This window comes from Molossus molossus, unplaced genomic scaffold, assembly GCF_014108415.1.
Source record: "Molossus molossus isolate mMolMol1 unplaced genomic scaffold, mMolMol1.p scaffold_m16_p_14, whole genome shotgun sequence".
NCBI classification, from domain to species: Eukaryota; Metazoa; Chordata; class Mammalia; order Chiroptera; family Molossidae; genus Molossus; species Molossus molossus.
The window spans coordinates 1,040,997-1,061,366 of NW_023425349.1; the positions used below are offsets into that span (position 1 = coordinate 1,040,997).

Consider the following 20,370-nt stretch of genomic DNA (forward strand, 5'->3'; position numbering starts at 1 on the left):
GGGTCTCTCTGGACCGCAGGTTGACTCTTTAACCGTTGAGCCAAACCGGCCAGGGCCGGAGGCAATTTTAAATGTCCAGGGGCAGCCCAGCGGCGTGGCTCGGTGGACTGAGCATCATCCCTGGACTGAGAGGTTCTGGTTCGATTCCCGGTCAGGGCACATGCCCGGGCTGCGGGCTCGATCCCCAGTAGGGGGCGTGCAGGAGGCGACCAATCAATGTTTCTCTCTCTCCCTTCCTCTCTCTCTAAAAAAAAATCAATAAAAACATTAAAAAGAAGGAAGGAAGGGCCCTGGCCAGTTTGGCTCAGCGGTTGGAGCGTCCACCTGCGGTCTGGAGAGACCCGGGATCGGTTCCCGCTAAGGGCATGTACCTCGGTTGCAGTTTGTCCCCGGCCCTGATTGGTCGTGCAGGGGGCAGCCACTCGATGTGTCCCTTTCACATCGATGTTTCCCTCTCTCTCTCTTCCTCTCTCTCCCTCCCACTCTATCTGTACAGAAAATGGAAAAATGTCCTCGGGTGAGGATTAAAAAAAAAAAGAAGGGAGGGAGGGAGGGAGGGAGGGAGGGAGAGAGAGAGAGAGAGAGAGAGAGAAAGAAAGAAAGAAAGAAAGAAAGAAAGAAAGAAAGAAAGAAAGAAGAAAGAAAGAAAAGAAAGAAATGTCCAGGGCCAGGCAGACTCTCCCTGGGCTGTGGCGCAAGCGGACCGTGGGCACAGCCTCCTCACTGGCCCATTGCGGACTCTCCAATGTGCACGGTCGGTGACCCGTGCCCAGTGCTTGTCCAGTGGTCTGGAGGAAAACCGAGTCTCCAGGAGGACGGACCTGTTACTCGGTCTGAACGAGTTGCCCTTTTTATCAAACCAACAGTCGGTGGGTGTCCGATCTGTTTGCCTCCTGAGGCCACCTGCGGGGCTTCTCTGGACAGTTCTAAGGCAGCAGCTCAGAGATGCTCCTGCGGACATGACGGGCGTGGCTGCCGCCGGCTCCTTGGGCAGCATTCCCGTGGAAGGGCGACAGGAGACTTCCTGTGGCTTCCAGGGGCCATGACTAGCATGCCCTGGGAGTTTTAAAAATCTTCACCCAAGGATATGTTTTTATTAACTTAGAGAGAGAGAGAGAGAGAGAGAGAGAGAGAGAGAAACATCCACGTGAGAGAAACATCATCGGTTTAGTAAACAGAGGCCGGGCCTCGCGAGGGGTTGGGACTGTTGGGGCCGTAGCTGACCAGCCTGACAGTCCTGCTGCGGATGCCAGTTCTGGGGCCTTGGATGCTTAGGGTCCAGGAAGCTGTGCGGGTCCAGGTGCAGCCCTGGTTCTGATATCAGATGCTCAAATATCAAACCTGGGTTTGGGCAAACTGCCAATTTTCCCTGGCAACCGTAAGTCCCTTAAAGGCTAAGAGCCTCAGTAAGTGGATGCTGTCTTCCCGGGAGGAGGCCTGGGAGGAAGCAACCAGGTGGAACCTCTCGGGAAGGGCCTGTCATCCAACTTTGTCCCAGGACTTGTGAGAAGAGGACCTCTCAGAAAAACCCAGGGCTACACGGGCCCGGTGAGTCATTTCCTTTCCACGTGAAGCACAGGCATTGGCGTCATCGCCCGAAATCTGCAGAAGGCGTGGCGGGAGTTAGTTCCAAGAAAGCATTTCCTTCCAGCTGGGATGGAGGCCAGCATCGAAGGGTCAGGGACGGGGTGTCCAGGGATGACCGGGCAGTTACTGCTCCAGGTCCTGGACGTGCCCAGCCCCGGTGTGGCCGGCTCACAGGTGAATCGGTTACTGGAGCAGGTGCAGGGCCAAGGCCCCGGAGTCCTGTGATCTCGACAGTGGGCACAATGCCCGGCAGGGCCTCTTGGGAGAGAGTAATTCTGGAAGAGGCTTTAAGATTCTGTTTGAATCTTAATAGGGGGTGTGCTGGGGATTCGGCCACATCAGCCACAGACGCTGCCCATAAAGACGGGGCAGCTGACTCTGGGGGAGCAGTGGTCAGTGCTCCCACTGGCCTTCGGAAACGGAGCAGAGAGATGTCGAGGGACATTGAGTTCCCCTAATTATTCTGACAACCGTCAAATTCTAGGGTGATGGTCCCCGCTTTGGGAGAAATTCCAGCACAAGACTCCTCTGGAAGCCTCAGCCTAGTTCATGAGCAGAGGTGGGGGGACTAGGAGAAAAGGGTGGGGACCTCTCAAAGGGCCCAGACAAAAGGGGACAGGCTCAAAGTGAGGAGCCTGTGAGGTTCACTGGAGACCCCATACCTGCATGCGAGGCTCACAGCAGGGGGCTGGCTGAGTGCGGCCTCAGTGTGACTAGGACAGAGATGGACGCCCAGTCTGGAGGGCGGAGGACGTGGACAAGCCCCGTAGTCCCTGGAGCCCCATCATTGGGAACTGGGAGGACATGGGAGTTGGCTGGAGGGCTCAGGGTACCTCAAGCTTACGTTTGTAAGGTCCCTTTTCCAGTGTCCCGGCACTTTGCAGTCATAGCAGAAAGTAGGGGTTTGGTGTTTTGTATGGGGACCTTCAGTAGCTGGACCGAAAATGAAGAATTTTAGCTTTTTCTTTCCACTGAGGATATGCTTATTGATTTGAGAGAGAGGAAGAGGGAGAGAGAAAGAGAAATGTAGATTGGTTGCTTCCTGTACACACCCTGACCAGGGGTTGAACCAGAAACCTTGGTGTGTGCCCTGACCAAGAATCGAATCTGCTGCCTTTTGGTGCACGGGACGATGCTCCAACCAACCAAGCCACCGGCTGGGGCTAGCGGCTTTCTCTCAGGTGACCCGTCTGTGACGTGAGCAAGCCGGTTTGCCAAATTAAATCTGTAGTGGACATGGTTTCCCACATCCTGGTCCTTTTAGTGGAAGAGAAAGGTCCCTGTTCAGTCCCTTAGTAAACAGAGGTCAAGGCTACCCCCATGGAAGGCAAGCCAGAATTTTCCTTCAAAACCACCTGAGGGCCCTGGCCGGTTTGGCTCAGCGGTTGGAGCGTCGGCCTGCGGTACAGAGAGAACCATGTTCGGTTCCCGCTAAGGGCATGTACCTCGGTTGCAGTTTGTCCCCGGCCCTGGTTGGTCGTGCGGGTGGCAGCCACTCGATGTGTCCCTTCACATCGATGTTTCTTTCTCTCTCTCTTCCTCTCTCTCCCTCCCGCTCTATCTGAACAAAAAATGGAAAAATGTCCTCGGGTGAGGATAAAAAAACAAAAACAAAAACAAACCACCCGAGGTCGACGCTGGCAGTGGCCAGGCGGCCGGCAGCAAGGCAGGATTCTGCTTCAGTCAGCAGGGTGCCTGCCGGGAAGCCTGCTGTCCTTGCTGGTGGAGGTCTCCAGCCAGTGTTCTGGGATCCTGCCAACACCTGGGGGTTTTTGTTTTCTTTTGCTTGTTTATTAGCTATAATCCCCAGAACTTCTTAATCTTTTAAAAAGTATTTTAAATTGAGGTAACACTGGTTATTAAGATTGTGTAGATTTCAGGTGTGCAGCATTGTAACTGGACATCTGTCCGCTCATGTGTGCTCACCTCGGGAAGTCCAGCCTCCTTCCCTCTCCATGGAGGGAGGTGACCCCTTCACCCATGCACTGAGCACGAGCAGAACACAGCTTGCTGGGTTAGGGAAATATTCTAAGCCCGAATTGTGACGTTTGCACAACTCTGTATATTTACTAATTCCAGGCACCGGGACCTAAATCCCTCCCCTTGGCCAGAAGACCTCGGCCCAGGTCCGCAGATGGCGGGGGCAGGGGCTGCGTCACCCGGGGCCATCAGGGAGCCGCTCTAGGACACCTGCCCCGGTGGTGCCGAGGGTGGGGGTCGAGCTGAGTTCAGAGGTGGGCGGCGCACACCTTCCTGCCGGGCACACTGGCACCTGCTGGAGAACCGAGCTCTGGCAGGGTCCGCTTCACCTTGGCGGTGCGCCCCCCCGACGGCCCCCAAACTTCCGCCCCCCCTTTGGGGACTGGCTGTTGTCGGCGTACTTATTCTCTGTGCATTTGTCTCCCCCCGAGGTCATGCGTCCCTCTCAGGTGGACTGGACACTCAGTAAGTGCGGCCGGGAGACGCGGGACCCGCTCCCGCGGCCACCGCAGCCCAGGCTGACCGGCGCGGCCACCAGGCGGCAGCACTGAGGCCGCCCTCGGCGTGGGGCTGCGGGAGGGGTGAGGGCCACCTTCCCAGAGTCTCCGCGCAAAAGGCGACTGCAGAACAGGGGTGGGCGCGGGCTGCCGGGAGCCCCGGAGGGTCTGGGTTGGCAGGGGTGAGCTCCCCCCAGGCCTGGGGAGCAGTGGGGCCAGGGCTCTGCCCCGGAATCTAAGAAATGCGTACCTCTGATGCCTCCCCCAGGGCAGAGCTCTGGAGAAGGCTGGGGGCCAGGGCAGGGAAATCCGAGAGGTCAGTCCCCCACTTGGGCCACCTCCTGCCTCCTTCACCCTGACAGAGCTCCCTTCTGGAGCATTCCACTGGACCTGTTCACACACCCACGCTGCTGCCTCCGGGGCCTAAGAGGACACTATAAATTCAGGCCGTTTCCCCAAGTCACGGGGCTGGAGAGGCACCCTGACCTCCCGGTCCCCAGGGTGAGCAGGTGTGCAAGCAGTGGACTGGAGTGTGTGCGTGTGTGACGGCTGCTGTTGTCGCCCCACTGGGCAGGAGCACAGACAGAGCTATAGGGGGTCCCCAGGGTGAGCAGGTGTGCAAGCAGTGGACTGGAGTGTGTGCGTGTGTGACGGCTGCTGTTGTCGCCCACTGAGCAGGAGCACAGACAGCGCTATAGGGGACCACCTGTGTGACACCAGTGAGATCACATCTTCTGTACCATGGGGACAGACTGCCCATCTCCTGGGGTGCCTGTGACGTGGGGCACACAGTAGGCGCTGAGGACTGTGGCCGAATTAAGAACCCCGTGGGAGCAGACTGGGGAATTTGGGGGATTGGAATTGGACTTCTGAACCATCTGGGCCGCCAGAGACAGATTTATTAGGGGCCTGGGGCAAATCCACAGGGTCCCCTCCCCCCCACTGCCAGCAAACCTCCGGTCCTGCCTGCTAGTGACCAGCGCATCCACCGGCACCTGTGCTACAAGAGGTTCACCCTGGCCACCACCTGCTTGCAGCCAGTGACAGCAAACTCGCGGCCGGCGACGTGGTAGTAGCTGAGCTGCTCGGCCAGGAGCTCCGCGCGGGCCTGTTCGGGGAAGAAGCCTTCCCCGGCCATCTCCTCCCGGAAGCAGTTGACCACGTCCCACTTGTCCAGCAGCAGGAAGGGCACGACGGCCGAGGCCTGCCACAGCGGGTGCTCGCGGACCAGGAGCGCCTTCAGGCCGGCGCGGAGCTCCTCCTCCGAGCGGGCGCGGTGGGCGCCGTCGCGGTGCGGAGGCAGCGTGCGGGACGCGTTCTGCAGCACGAAGCGCGTGACCTCCGCGCCCCCCGCGCTGCTGAGCAGCACGTAGACGGCGTTGTGGAAGTGGTGGGGGCGCTGCGGCTGCAGGAGGCCGTGCAGCTCATCCAGCAGCGCCGGGGGCATCAGCTCCACCTCGTCCAACACCAAGAGCGGGGTCTTCTCCTCGGCCTCGGCCTGCGCCACCACGTCGGCCACATGACGCGCCAGCTCCTCGCGACAGTCCTGCGCGGCGCGAGACTCCGGGCAGTGGTGCCCTACGTGGTACTGCAGCACCAGCGAGCTGTCCTCGAGCACCGAGCGGAAGTGGCGCGCCAGCAGGCGGCCCACGTGGCTCTTGCCCACGCCGCTGGGTCCGTGCAGCGCCAGGAGCAGAGGGCGGCTGTGCACGTGCGTGGACAGGTAGTCCCGCAGCAGCGCCACGATGCGCCCCACGGCGGCCGGCTGGCCAAACACGGCGCGCTGCAGCGCCTTCTCCAGCCCGTCCAGGTCATAGCGTTGCGCGTTATCGTCCAGGTTCTCGATGGCGTTGAGCACCTGGAAGCCCACGATGGCCACGAGCAACAACAGGCATCGCTGCGCGCGGCTCTGGCGCTCCGCGCGCGGCCGGTACTTGCGCGAGGTCTCGGGGTAGAGCACCACGCGGCTGCGCCGGCGCCTCTTGCGCGGCGTCGTCGAAGGCAGCTCGGCGGGGCCGTCGAAGGTGAAGAACTGCGGCTGGTCCGGGCACCTGCGCGGCTCCAGGGCCCCGGCGTCCGGACCGGCGCCCGGCGTCAGGAGGCGCCGCTTGCGCAAGAGGCACACGCGGCGGCGCAGGCGGACCACGGCGCGCAGCGGCGCCATCACGCTCGGGCCCGGGGCGCTGCGGGCCGCGGCCACCGGCTCCACGCTGGGCTGGCCACGGTCCATGGCGCAGGGGTGCGCTCGGCATGCAGGTCGCCCTCCCTGCAACAGGAAGACGGGAGGGGACTGGGACCCTTTCCCAGGGAGAGCTCACCCCCGCGGGAGGCCCGGAGTGCGGCCGCGCTGCCCCAGGCCAGGCCTGTTCCGGGCCTGGGGCCGGAGGGTCGCCCCTCTGACCAGGAAGCAGCTCCTCGCGGGGCCCCATGCAAATCCCTCAGGTCCTCCCATAAACAGCCGCGGGCCCTGAGGAAGTGGCTGGGGATGGGGGGAGGAGGCGCAACTTATCGGGCAGCTTTATCGGGCAGCCTCCCGGCTTCCCAGAGTCGGTGCCGGCCAGACGCCGATTAGGGGTGAAGAAGGGTCAAGGCCGGACCCCGCCCCCGCCCGCAGCTCCGACTGCCAGGCGCCTGGGGCCCTCGGTGTACCAAGAGGGGGCCACTGGGAAGCAGAGGCCCCAGCACCCCCTGGAGTTGAGAGACGCCCCACGCACTTAAGAACACTTGGGGGGAGGAGGGTCTGGCCAGAACTTCTGCTTTTGAGAATGGGCCCCAGCGGTTCCCAGGCAGAGCCCAGGCCTCCCAACCCCCGACCCTCCAAGACTAGGATCCTCCCATCATCCCTCCATTGAACACTGACAATAGGGCGGCCAGGAGCCCCCGAGACGGGTGGGGGTGGGGTGGGAGATGGACAGAAAGTCAAGAGCAGGAGGAGAGAAAAGCCACTAAGGAGACAGCTGAAGAGACGTGGGGTGCAAGCCCCTGGCCCCCAAACCACCCCCATACCTGCAGCGGAGTCAGGCCAGGCTCCTGCTGACCCCCAGCCCCCCAGGGCAGCCCCCTGCCTGCGCCAGACACCGAGGCCTGTGACAGGAAGCAGAAAATGCCGCTCCCCGTGAGAGTCCGACTGGGGTCAGGGGCCTGGGGCCTCGCTGGACCAGCTCAGGCCTGGAGGGCAGTGGCACCTGCGGGTCCCCAGGGAGTGTCCAGAGTGGAGGAAGCTGGGGGAGGTTTCCGCTTCTATGCAAAGGAAGTGAGTCAGGGGTGTGTCGAGGGCGGGACTTAGGCTGGACGGAGGCGCCCGAGAGGGAGGCCTGACTGGCTGGCCTGGTCCCCTGACCAGAGGGTCACCTGCCCTTCTCAGCCCTGCAGGCCTGGGCTACCTTATGAGGCTGAGGGCACCCCCTCCACTGGGACCCCACGGGCCCTTGCACCTCCATCTGCCCTCCACAGACACCCAGCACCCCAGGGCTAGCTCTGGCATCTGATCCCCCACATGGCCCCCTGGGGGGTCTCCACCTTCCTTCCTATTCTCCTCTCCCCCAACCCCTCCTTCCCCTTCCCTGACCCCAGTCTGGGAGCCCAGAGTAGGGCTCATTTCCCTTTCCTTCTTTTCCCTTCCTCCCGGTGCCCCAGCCCGGAGCCCCCAAAGACAGGCAGCACACCCAGAGACAGGGTTCCGGCGCTGGGGGAACGGCTCCCAGGGCTCAGGGCCTGGAGGCAGAGCATTCAGAGAACTGGGGCCCGTCCCTGGCTTCAGCTTCACGTGGCCCTCCTGCCCTGCCGGCTCGGCACAGACGGCCTGCCTGGGTGTCCCACCCTGCCCCCCATTATGGCCAAGGGACTGCTCTCTGCCAGGCCCAAGCCCATCCCGAGTGGGCTTGTCAACAGTGATGCCCAAACCAGTCCTGGCACCTGTGTCCCACAGGCCTGGCTGTCTCTCCTGCCTGGGGTCCCCCCACATAGCCCCCCTGTGCCTTCTCCGCCCCCCTGCTGCACACCTCTGCCCCACACCACAGGCCCCTCCGCTGCATGGCTGGTCCCTCCCCTCCGGCTGCCCTGCGCCCCGGCCTGCATCCTGGAGACAGTCTGTGGCTTGGGGCCTCCTGTTCCCTCCAGAATACAGGATTCACGGGCCTCGTGGTGCCTCACGGCGTTCCTGTCCGTCCATCTGTCCAGTGCCTTCCGGCAGCATCACCACACCCCACGAACCTGCTCCCTGTGCTGAGACACTACTGCTCCCCGGGACCTGCTGTCCCCTCTGTGCAGGGCCAGGTGCGAGGGGAGCGCTCCATGTGGCCCGGGGGTGCTTTAAGCCCACACCCAGGACTTCCTGGAACCAGGCCCAAGGACACTGTCCAGGCCCTGCCCCTGCCCCAGCACGGAGGCAGGGGTCCTTCCTGTGCACAGGCTGCGTCTAATGGGAGGAGGGCGGGGTCAGGCAGGCCTGTCCCCATTGGCCAACTGGCTGCTTCTGCTGCAGGCAGACCCACCAAACCCTCTGGGGCCCAGAGGAGGGGGCTCCTACACAGGGTCGGAGAAACCGTGCCCCAGAGGGCCCCCCCCCAGCAGGGTCGGTGGTGAACCTGAGCCCGGGGCTAAGGCCGCAGCCTCCTGCACCTCCACCCCCATCTCCAAGGATGAAGGGGCCCCAGGACCCCTCCTGTCCCTGTCCCACAGGACCAACCCCACCACACCTGGACTGGCTCTGGGCGGCCTCCCCTCCCACTTCTACCCCCACCCCCGAATTCAGTCCCTTCGCCTCATTGCGCCCAGCCCCCGGGGGTGTCTTCCACAGGCTGGCCTGGAGGCGGGGACCCTGTGCCCTCCTTCCGGAATTCCCACGTGGACACACATCTGCAGACCACACCTCCCACGCCCCATGCTCCCTCATCCCCCCTGGGCTCAGGGTCACCGCGCTGCTGTCTCAGGGTCACTGGACTATCCCAGGCCTCACAGCCCCGAAGGCGGACCTCCAACTGTGCTCCTGAACCCCGCCCCAGCGGTCCATCCATCCCCACCCGCGCCCGCCCCTCGTGCGCCCTCAACCCCGGGCCCCTCATCCCCTTGTCTGGGCTGGGGACGCCCAGCAGTGCTGGCAGCTCTCTGTCCATCTGACCTTGACCTCAGGGGTACACAGGGTCGCCTGGCCCCTGGATCCTCCCATGGCCCATCTTTCCTCACCCTCTCTCCTGGGCCCACCTCCCGGGTCCCGGCTCCCTGCTTCCCCGTCTGCACCCGAGTTGCCTCTCCTGATAAAGTTCCTGCTCCCACAGGGTCTGTGCCCCGTCTCACACTCGGCAACACAGCTGCCACTTCTCCCCCGCTGGGCCCTCCCCATCAGCGCAGACGTGCATTTCTTCCTTCTCAAAAACACAAGCAAGGGCCTTCTGACCACCCTCCCCCACATCTTCACTTCCCTCAGCCCCCTCCCCCACCCCTGCAGAATGGCACCTGTCAAGGTCGTTGACCTCCATGGAACAGGACCCGCAGCATGTCACCCATGGTAGGGGGCAGTAAGGCCTGCCCAGGGTGGACCATGGTCCCACCTGGTGGCTTTGAGCAGTCTTGACAAGACAGCCATGCCCAGGCCTTCCTGTGCCGACTGCCCCAAGATGGAAACACCCCTAAGGAGGCACCTGGTCCCGGGTGCCCCTAACCCCCAGAAGGCACAGAAAAGCTCATCCGATGGATTTACCAAAATGTGTTTTATTTACAAGAGCCCCCGTATACAACAGCTGACAGTGCAGCTCAGCAAGGGGCACTCCACCCCAGGTAAACGGAGGCGGGGCAGGGCCTGGCCTGGCCTCAGCCAGGCCTGCTCCACAGGGGGCCGCTGGCCAGGGCAGGAGCGCCCCCTGCCTTCAGGTCCTGGTGCAGCGGACTGTCCACTGTCAAACACACAGGTCCTCAGAGGGGCCAGGCCGACTCAGCCAGTTAGGATCTGTCCCCTGCCAGCCGCCCACTTCCCTTGGAAAGCAGGTGGCATTCTCCTCCCCCTTTGCTGCCTGCTGTCCCCTACGGCAGAGCACACCCACGTGGGCGGGGAGCTACCCACGGGGAGGCAGTGAAGGGCCAGGTGGGCAGGGCTCAAGCCAGGGGCAGGGACATGGGTCCTATTCATGGGCACACAACACTCAGGACCCAGGTCAGGGTGGGGCTGAGGTGTAGGGGAGGGCACCCTGCCCGTGGCATGACCCCAGGGTCCCAACTGTGCCCACCCCCCACCCCCATAAACACCACCCTGCCTCCAGGAGACACGGCCCGCAACCTCAGGTCCAGAGAGCCTCTTCTGACCAACCAGGGCTGTGCCGCAGGGGCCCTGCCCAGTCCCCAGTGGCCCCAGGGAAGGCATCAGAGCCCGGCTGGGGCGGGCACGGTGGGGAGGGGCAGCTCTAGGGCCGGGGTCTCAGCAGCGGGGGCCGGGCTGGGCTTCCGGTAGTCCAGTTGCTCCAGCTTCTCGCTGAGCTGGGAGTAAAGCTCCTTCACCACCTCTCCGCTCTGCAGAGAGCACGGGTTGTGGGGACGGCCCAGGAGAGGTCCGCCTGGCACCCCCCTCCCCCCGCCGGGTGTGGGTGGGCCACACTGACCTGGCTGGTGGGCTCCAGCGCCTTCTGCAGGGCCTGCAGCCTGGAGGGCGCCACTCGGTGGTGCAGGTGCAGGAGGAGCCGAAGCAGGTGCCTCTGCACATTCTCCTTCCTGGAAGGGGCCTCAGTTGGCTGCAGGGCCCACCCCCACCCTGCCCCCACCCACCCCCAGCCCGCCCAGCAGCCCCAGCCCCGCACCTCGGGGCGGCGGTGAGCAGAAAGCCCTCGAACAGGCTGCTGCAGAAGTCCTCTAGGGCAAACTCCTCAGCCAGCAGCACCAGGTTCCCCATGAACAGGTGGAGGAAGATGTCGCTGAAGGCCAGGTCGCTGAAGGTCTCCACTGTGGGCACAACAGGCCAGTCCCTCATCACCCATCGCCTGCTGGAGTCAACCCTCCGCCCCTCCCTCACCAGCACCGAATCCTGGGGGACAGCACAGCAGCACTTCTGAGAGCCACAGGTGGGGCCTGGACAGGCAGGGGCAGAGGCAGGGGGAGACCCAGGCCTCAGCAATGAGGGAGGCATGGCCACAGGGAGATCCAGGAAGGCGTGGGAGCCGGAGGGGCCTCCGGAAGACAGAGGAAAAAACAGAAAGTGGAGCGAGCCACCCAGGACTCTCCATCCCCGTGGAGGGGTGAGACCAGAGAAGATATTCCTTCTTTTGTGGAAACCACAGACATCAAAACCCGAAACACACCACAAAATAAGTGCCATGAATCTCTCATAACCGGGGAAACAAGCTCCTCATTAGCATCCTGATGAGAAGAAGCCATCTAAACAAAGGTGTAACCACCAGAACTGTGGTCCTGACCAAGACATGGGCCCGAGACATCAGGGCATGGTTTATAAAAAGGCTCTTCTTAATCTACAGGGAATCAATAATAGAATGGTAAAGCAAAGAAGCAAACCACTGATTTGGAATATAAGGAAGCAAAACACACCCAATCATAACAATAAAAAGAAAAAAAGAATAAAAAAAAAATGAGGATAGTATAAGGAGCCTCTGGGACAACTTCAAGTGTGCCAACATTCGCTCTTGGGGGTGCCAGAAGGAGACGAGAGAGAACAAGAAATTGAAAACCTCTTTGAAATAATAATGACAGAAAACTTCCCTAACCTGGTGAAGGAAACAGACATACAAGTCCAGGAAGCACAGAGAGTCCCAAACAAGATGAACCCCAAGAGGCCCACACCAAAACACATCATCATCAAAATGCCAAAGGTTCAAAACAAAGAGAGAATCTTAAAAGCAGCAAGAGAAAAGCAGTTCATTACCTACAAAGGCGCTCCCATAAGAATGTCAACTGATTTCTCAAAAGAAACTTTGCAGCCCTGGCCGGTTTGGCTCAGTGGTTAGAGCGACGGCCTGCGGTCCTGAGAGACCCAGGTTCAGTTCCCGCTAAGGGCATGTACCTCAGTTGCAGTTTGTCCCCGGCCCTGGTCGGTTGTGCGGGTGGCAGTCACTCGATGTGTTCCTTTCACATCGATGTTTCTCTCTCTCTCTGTTCCTCTCTCTCCCTCCCACTCTACCTGAACAAAAAATGAAAAAAATGTCCTCGGGTGAGGATAAAAAAAGAAAAGAAAAAAAAAAGAAACTTTGCAGGCCAGAAGGGAGTGGTGAGAGATATTCAAGGTGACAAAAAAGCAACAACCTACATCCAAGATTACTCCATTCTGCAAAGCTGTCATTTAGAACTGATGGACATATCAAGAGTTTCCCAGCCCTGGCCGGTTTGGCTAGGCGGTTAGAGCGTCAGCCTGAGGTCCAGAGAGTCCCGGGTTCGGTTCCCGCTAAGGGCATGTACCTCAGTTGCAGTCTGTCCCCAGCCCTGGTTGGGCTGTGTGGGTGGCAACCACTCGATGTGTCCCTTTCATGCTGAAGTTTCTCTCTCTCTTTCCCTCCCACTCTACCTAAACAAACAAAAAATGGAAAAATGTCTTTGGGTGAGGATAAAAAAAAAAAAAGACAAGAAAAGAAAAATCTAAAGGAGTTCATCACCACCAAACCAGTATTATATGAAATGATGAAGGGTCTTCTTGAAGGAGAACAAAAATATCAGCAATAAAATGGCAATTAATACATATCTATCAACACTTGAATCTACAAACAAAACAAGCAAGCAGAACAGAAACAGACTCATAGATACAGAGAACTTCCAGTTGCTTGCCAGATGAGGGGATGGGTGAAATAGATGAAGGAATTAAAGACAAATTAGTTGTTAGACTGATGAACCTCAAAGGAAAGGGGGCAGGGAGGGCAGGATGAGAGAAACCAAAGACTTCTATGCACACACGTATAACCAATGGACACTGACAATAGTGTGGGGAAGGCAGGAGGGGGGCGGGACTGGGGAGGAGAGGGAAAAAAAAGGGGAGACATCTGTGATACATTCAACAACAATAAAGATGAGTTAAAAAAAAAAAAAAAAAGAATGCTCTTCTTTCCTCAACCACCGCTCTGCTGCTGTGCTGGACGGTGGGACTTCGTGCCGACCACCACGAGGACCACCACAAGGGGCCACACGCAGGTGCCCATGGAGATGGCGGTGGGCACGGGGCTTCCAATCCCACAATAAAAAGTAAAAGATAAACAGGAAAGGATTGTAATCTCGACACCCGTCTTGACTAGAACCACCAGTAACGGAAAGGACGAGCAGGTCTCTCCCTGCCGTGATGAGACCCGCACCCGCGGGGGCTGCAGGCCCTGGGGACACTGCACTCCGGCTGCAGGACACCGTCTCCAGCCAACGCTCAGAACACAGACAGAAACCAAGGCACAGAAACAAACAGAAGGAGGGGGCACCCACGTTATTTACAACCCTGACCCCGGATGTGTCCAATCAGACACAGCGCTGGCCAGAGACGCGTCCAGCGACCCAGGAGCTAAGGCGTCCAGGATGGGCTGAACCCGCACAACCCGCAGGGCCCAGCTGAGAGGGAGGCAGGTGCAGGAGGGCAGAGGCAGAGACAGCGTGAGGAGGAGGAACTGGACGGAGGGGCTGTGGAGGGGGAGGGGGAGCCACCAGCCAAGCATGCGGGCGCTGCTCCTGCCTGAGGAGACCCGGCGCCCGGCCTCACCCAAGCCCCCAGGAGGAGCCTGCCCTGCCACCCCTGCCTTCACCCCGGGACATGCACTCTGGACTCTGACCCCAGAACAGGAAGAGAATGAGTTCATGTGTCGGGTTAGACAGCGGCTGGGTGGAAATGAACACCCCCAGACACAGCTCCCTCCACACAGGCAAGTCAGGAAACACGTGCTTCCTCGTTGGAAACGTCAGTGACCTGGAACGTCAGTGGCCTTCACGGAGAGGCCTCAGCACCCCAGAAAGGCCTGGGCCAGCAGAGGCCGGTAGCCTGTACAGTGGGCGGCCGTGAGCTCCCGGAAGCCCATTCTCCCCGCTGCACCTGCACCGTGCTCAGGGGTCCACTCAGACCTCTCTCTCTCTCTCTCTCTTCTTCCTGGCTGGCAGCAACCGCCCTACCCCGTCCTCCCAGGGAAGAGGCCTTTTCACCTCTCGGGCCCTCTCGCGATGTCTGAGCACTTCGAGGCTGCACACCCCTTGCCCACCAGGATACTGAGGTGGCTCTCCCAGCCCTGCCGGAAGGACTCTCCCCAACGGTGCCGAGAGCAGAGGGCGTCTGTGAGCACAAGGCTGAGCTCCTCGCGGTTCTGCACCGATGACCTCCGGGAGACACACCCTGCAGTGACCAGGCCTGCAGCAGCGCCTGCACTCACCCAGCCCGGGCAGCAGGCGGAGAAGCGCATTCTTGTTCCTCTGTTTGGTGATGTGCAGCACGTAGTACAGCCCGACCTCGCAAGCCATGCGCTGCTCCTGCAGGTACCTGCGGGGCACCACCGTGAGCAGCCCGCACACAGCCTCCCGGGCCGAGGTGCGACCCACACCCTGCCCCCCAACAATACCTGGTAAAACCCTCCGGAAGCGTGTTTGGGTAGGTGGCCGGAGCCCTCTCCTCGGCAGGGAGCTTCTGGTCCACGTTGAAGGCATAGTCGTCCACCACAAAGGACATGAGGGTCGGCAGGAACTTGGTGATGAGCTCCACCTCCTAGGGCAAGAGGGCAGAGAGCTCAACCTGCCACAGCCCACCCCTGCCCTGTCCTACCCGCGGCCACCGTCCTGATGCCAGCCCCCAGCCGCTCACAAGAAAATTGTACAAAGACTTCTGCCCGAGTCCCATTACCATCTTGGGCTCCTTGAAGACCTGGCTGTCGATCATGTCCCATGCGCCCTGGCCCAGTGCCAGCAGCCTAAGCAGCAGGAGGAGGTCAGGGCTGTCCTGTGGGGGAACAGAACCTCAGCACCAGCTCCCTAGTCCTCACTACCCCCGACCTCCAGCGTCACTCAGCAGGGTCCCGGTGCCGGAGCTTCACACAGGCTCCCCTGCAGGGTTGACGCGTGGGGTGCGGGTGCTTATCCCGGCAGCATGGACCTGGCCCCACAGCTCCGCACCCACACGCCCACCCGAAAGGCAGCCCGTGGCCGGCCCAGTGCGCTCACCCTGGGCAGCGTCTCCTGGCCGACCAGCTCCTGCAGGTGCCTGACAGTGCTCAGCGACAGAGTGTTGATGGCGAAGGGGTCGCACAGGATCATGGACAGATCCCTGAAAGGCAAGCCCCCAGCATTACCGTGGGAAGCTGCTGCTCCACGGAGGGTAGGCCATGGGCTGGCTGCCGCAGACTGACCCGGGCAGACGGCCCCTCCACACGGAGGGAGCTCACCCCACGCTGGCCTCCCAGAAAAAGCACAGTTTGAAAGTTGTAGTTGATTTACTCAAGTCACAGAGAAGTTAACGTCCTCCAGAAAATTAAGACCAGGTCTGGTTCTGAGAACCTGACCCAGGCTCCCTGATTTCAGCCGGGGTCCCAGAGACAATTCTAGGGAGAAACGGGCACAGTGGGCCCCCAGGCGGGGCTCACCACCCACCCCTCAGGCCTAAGAGGCCGCGGACACCACAGCCAGCCCAGGGCCTGGCCTGCAGACCTCTCAATGTCGGCACAGGACGCCAGGCAGTTCTAACACACACTGGATTAAACACTACAGTGGACACAGCATGCTCACCGGAGGCCCCTGGACAGGCCCTGGGGCTGGGGGTGTGCACAGAAGGCCAGCTCTTACCCCAGGACTTGCTCCTGGCCCTTCCTCACTCCGTCCAGGAAGCCCTGCAGCTCCCGGGCCCTCTTGCTGTCCACGAAGCGCTCGCGGATGCAGGCGTCCAGGCACCAGGTGAACTGCGGGGAAGCAGTCAGGACGTGGCCAGAGGCCGAGCTCCTGGGCCCCTCCCGAGCCTAGGTCCTGGGGAGGTGTCAGGGCCCCTCCAAAGCCTGGTTGGAGCCAGGACCTATATCAAGATTGATGCAAAGGCAAAAGGCCTGAGGCCCTGGGTCCCCACCAGTCTGGGGGGGGGGTGTGGAGGACACAGTGTTTGACTCTCCTTCTAAAAAGGGTCCCCTGTCTGGCAGCCCCCACTGTGGGGTCTCAGAGTGTGACACCACACACAGCCCCTCAGGAGGCGATGCCACCTCAGCCACACAGCACCCATGCCAGGGACCAGGGCAGTGCAGAAAGGGCAGGTCCTGGACCTTGGTGCTCGCCAGAAAGCAGCCAGAGGCCCCCCAAAAGCCGGAGGAGGCTGGAGAGGGAGAGAGAAGCCGAGGAGGAGACCAGAGGGAGGGGGGCTGGCGGGGCCAGGGCAGGGCAGTCAGGGACTCACCTTATGGCAGGGGTCCACGGAGCAGATGTCGCCCACGTCCAGGTCGTGCAGGGACATGAGCAGCTCTGCCCTCAGTGTGCAATAATGCACGTTCCGTGTCCGCAGGAAGAGGGTCCGCAGGAACTGCAGCACCATGTCGTACAGCTTCACGTTCTTCCCCACCATCTGGGTCAGCTTCTGCACCACCTGGAGGGGGACAGCCCCGGCCACGGCGTCACTGACGGCCGCTGGGACAGCATCGCCCGCCCCCCTGCCACGCGCCTTTCCTACTGGTCCTGGCAGGTCTCCTCTCTCATCAAACACTGGCTCCGTGTCAGGTGGTGGTTCTGTGCCTAAGGGATGAGGCCCATGTCATGCCCACTGCACCTCCCTCCTGGATGGGTGGGCATCCAGGGCCCAGGTCAGGCACCTTCCGTGACCCCCACCTCACGGGGCAAAGCCAAAGTCTCCACAGTGCCTTCAGGTGCTCCGACCTCACCCCACCCCCCTCGCATGCTCCTTCTTGGCTCTGGCCACTGCGCCCTGGGACCGCCCACCTACCCCTCCCCCAGCCTCTGCTCACACCTCCACCTGGCTCTTCCACACCCTTACATCTCTGCAGCCCTGGTCCACCCCTCAAGCTCTCAGTGACCGGTATGGACACCTACTGCATAGTGTCTGCCCCCCCATGAGACTTAAAGTGCCCCACATAGCACCCTCCAACTCCAGGGTTGCTGAAGGGCCCAGGCACCTATGACGGGGAGTCGACACTCAAGAAATGTTTGTCAAAGCAACTAATGAATCAAACGTAAAAGCAGAAGGCAACTTGAGCTTAACTGAAAAGACTTGCCAAGCTGCAAAGCACCAAGAGCACAGAACCTGGAAGATCCACACCTGGGCAGTGCTGCCAGTCCCTGTTACCAGTCACTGGGCAAGCCCGCCCTTCCGGGAGCAAACCACCCATGCACGCAGGGAGCGAGGGTGGGGGGCCGCCAGGCAGCCCCTCGGCCACCCCCTGCACACAGCCCGCACCTGCCTCACCTCGCCCTGGCGCCTCGTCCTGGGGGAGGGACTGAAGAAGTTGTGCAGGACGGAGAGCTCCGAGCTGAAAAGCGCGCTCTCCTTCTCCAGGATGTACTGCTTCAGCAGTGGGGACACCTCGTCGCCAAAGAGCGCCTGGTTGTCCTGCCAGATCTGCCGCTTCACCTCCACAGCACAAGCCCGGTACAGCTCCTTGTCCGCCATGACCAGCTTCAGCTTCTTCTCAGGGACCTGCGTGAGCACACAGGTCCCCTGTGAGCAGGCCTGTGTCCCAGGGTCTGCCTCAAACAGGTCGAGAGGCCTCGTCCCTCCCCACTTCCCCCACAGCAGAGACCACTTCAAACCCAGCCCCTGAAAGGAGCACCTGCGACTACCCCAGGCCCTGGCAGGTACAGGCAGCCACGCTAAACACACAGTCTTTCCCAGAGAGGAGCCACACCCCCACGTGCGTGCCAAGCTTCGGTCTCTGCGGGGCTCGTCCGGGAGGAGGCAGCTCAGAAACCCTCCCAGGAGCTCGGCGGCTGTGCCGGCCCCAGGGCTCTGACCTTGGGCAAGTGCTTCATGACGCACATCACCACTGGCTGCAGAGACGGCATCTTCACCAAGGAGAAACTCTTCTCCAGAAGGTCTTCCAGTTTCTTGTACCTGGAAAGACTCGAATGACTTAGGAAGCAGCACGGAACCCACTCAGGAGCAGCTGCCTGCCTAACCCAACAGAAGAAGGCGAAGGGATGCGTGTCCACAGGCGGGACGCACCGGGGAGAGGCCCCCTTTCCCAGAAAGGCCGTGTAGCCAAGGGAGCAGGAAGTAAATGCCAGCCAGGCCCCGCACGGAGAAGGGGCTGCCATGGCACCGGCCCGCCTACCTTTCCTCGGCCTTCCCCTCCGAGGCGATGGCTGACACGCGCTCCAGCAGCTTGTCCCGCAGCTCGTCAAACACGGACTGGTGGAACTCCAACCGAGGGGTCCCGTGCAGGTCCAAGAAGGGCAAGGCCGACTGCAGGGACGGCAGCAGCACGCCGTTCTCTGTCTGGGGAAGCAGAGGGGCAGCGTGGGGTCAATTCTGCTGACCTGGGGGCAACCACTGAAAGCACAGTCGCACCCCGTCTGGCAGGCACCCCGGGTGCCCGGAGGCAATAGGGAGGCAGCGGCAAGGATGTGCCCAGCAGCGCCGGGTGTAACTACGAAAACCTGGCGGCTCCTCGACGCGCATCCATGGGCACTGGCGCAGGCCACCTGGTCCGCCAGCCCGGGGACAGACGGGGACGGACCCCGCCCCCCGCCCGCCCCCCGCACGCCCCCGCCCGCGCCCCGACCTGAAACTGCTCGATGGCCTTCAGCGGTTCGGTGCAGTTGGTCAGCGTCTCCTTCAGGTCCTCGCCATTGGCCACGCCCAGGTCCTGCAGCCCGGCGAACATCGCGGAGGGCCCGGCCCCCGCCCGGCCCGGCGCCCCATTCCCGCCGCGCTCCGCCGGCGCCGCCGCGGGCCCCCCAGCAGCCCGCTCGCCCGGGCCGCGGGGGCCGCCCGCGCTCCGCTCCCCGGCGCCCTCCAGCTCGGCCTGGCCCCTCCGCGGCGCAGCTCAGCCCGGCCTGAAGCCGCCCACTTCCGCCCCGCACGGCGGGTCCGCGCGCCGACGCCGCCCGGCCGGAAACGCTGCCGCCGCACGAACGTTCCTAGGAGCCGGCCGCGCCAGGCGGAGGGGCCGAGCGCCGGCCCGTGTTCCGGCCGCCGGGGCCCAGGGCTTCGCCGCCCGCCGGCCTGCGGTCTGGGCGCAGAGCCGGGGTGCGGGCCCGGCGGGCACAGGGCGCACGGCGGGGCGCTTTCCTGGCTGTCGGAACCGATGCTTCGGCCGGGCGTCCTTGACTGCGGGGACCCGCGCTGCGCTCCGCGGGGGCTGGGGGGCTGGGGCGCTGGGGCGCGGGCCCGCCGGCCAGTGAGCCCGTCCCATTCCCGCCGGGGCGCGGACCTCGGTGGGGACTCGCCCCTGCCGGGGTTGCGGGAGGCAGCCTGGCCGTGTCGCTGCCATGCGGGTCGCTCTGCCCTCCCCCCCTCCACCTGCAGGCATTGGGGCACCAGCACGTAAGGAAAAGGACTTCCGGTCTAGATGGGGCCCAGGTGAACGGGGATCGCCTCCTCCCACAACCATGTCGAAATGACAACGGAACTACAGCACAACCATCCTTCAGAACCACCCGAATGGAAGTCCTGCGATGACGACCCTGAAGAACCACATGGAGACTGATAGGAGGGGTGGAGGCGGACTGGCTGGCCCCACACCCACATATGGCAGATAGAATCAGGAGGGACACCTCGGCTGGGAAGGTCCTCCCTGAGGACTGAGGGGTCCCCGTCCCACACCTGGTGCCCCGCTCAGGGTTCCAGTGCCAGGAAGAGAATCCCCATCACTTCTGGCTGCAAAATCAGTGGGAACTGAGGCTGAGGGAGGCTGAGGCTGCTGGAGCCCCTGGCAGCTCCTCTTAAAAGGGCCTGGACTTACTCAGACCAGCTTCCTGTGCACTCCAGCGTGGGGGAGGCAGCTTGAAAGGCACCAGAGACATACGGGGAAGAACTGTGTTGTTTGGCAACGGGCGAGACAGGAGGCCCAGCTTTCTCTCGGACACGTGCTGGCGGAGGCTGATGTTCCTTTGGGGAGCCCTTCCCTGGGAGGCAGAGGGCAGCCATAGCTGGGCCTCCAGCACCCTGGCTCACTCTGTTTGCCCCGCCCTGGTGATTCCCTGAGGTCTTGCCCTACTCAACTTTTGGGCCCACCCAAGCTGTCTCCAGTGGCTTTACCATAGGATTGGCCTGTCTTGGATCCTGCTTCAGAGTTTCCTAAAATCTCTCAAACAAGCAGCATCTGGCCTCAGCAAGCCCCATACCTCTCACTAAGTGGCCCCAGGCCTGGCACTAGAAGCAACCAGCCTTGGTTCACAACTTGGTTTTTCCTGCACACCTCCAAGTCCAGCACAA

At 61.9% G+C, this 20,370-nt stretch overlaps 2 protein-coding genes across 3 annotated transcripts; both read right to left on the reverse strand.

The window, feature by feature from the left end:
* Positions 1-4,515: 4,515 nt before the first annotated feature.
* On the reverse strand, positions 4,516-7,261 carry TOR4A (torsin family 4 member A). The gene is made up of 2 exons (XM_036261600.1): positions 7,071-7,261; positions 4,516-6,330 (listed from the first exon to the last, which is right to left on the reverse strand). The coding sequence occupies exon 2, from the start codon at positions 6,292-6,294 to the stop codon at positions 5,065-5,067; it is 1,230 nt and encodes a 409-aa protein (XP_036117493.1). The 5' UTR covers positions 6,295-6,330; positions 7,071-7,261; the 3' UTR covers positions 4,516-5,064.
* Positions 7,262-9,753: 2,492 nt separating this feature from the next.
* NELFB (negative elongation factor complex member B) lies at positions 9,754-18,987 on the reverse strand. Of its 2 annotated transcripts, none has more exons than XM_036262063.1 (13): positions 18,716-18,987; positions 18,266-18,429; positions 17,946-18,045; positions 17,401-17,631; positions 16,381-16,566; positions 15,786-15,898; positions 15,168-15,270; positions 14,851-14,946; positions 14,573-14,715; positions 14,387-14,493; positions 10,850-10,991; positions 10,655-10,763; positions 9,754-10,565 (listed from the first exon to the last, which is right to left on the reverse strand). In XM_036262063.1, exons 1-13 carry the CDS (start codon positions 18,815-18,817, stop codon positions 10,419-10,421), a joined length of 1,743 nt encoding a protein of 580 aa, XP_036117956.1. In that variant the 5' UTR covers positions 18,818-18,987; the 3' UTR covers positions 9,754-10,418. The 2 variants fall into 2 exon arrangements, with proteins under 2 accessions (XP_036117956.1, XP_036117955.1); XM_036262062.1 differs by having other exon boundaries at positions 17,392-17,631; positions 18,716-18,835.
* Positions 18,988-20,370: the final 1,383 nt, after the last annotated feature.

Excerpts from the sequence above, each read along its gene's own strand:
- TOR4A (XM_036261600.1), bottom strand. The coding sequence starts at position 6,294 with ATGGACCGTGGCCAGCCCAGCGTGGAGCCGGTGGCCGCGGCCCGCAGC.
- NELFB (XM_036262062.1), bottom strand. The coding sequence starts at position 18,817 with ATGTTCGCCGGGCTGCAGGACCTGGGCGTGGCCAATGGCGAGGACCTG. Across the intron at positions 15,271-15,785 it reads GGCCAGGAGCAAGTCCTGGG|GGATCTGTCCATGATCCTGT; the intron begins GTAAGAGCTGGC and ends CTTGCCTTTCAG. Across the intron at positions 14,716-14,850 it reads TCTTCAAGGAGCCCAAGATG|GAGGTGGAGCTCATCACCAA; the intron begins GTAATGGGACTC and ends CTCTTGCCCTAG.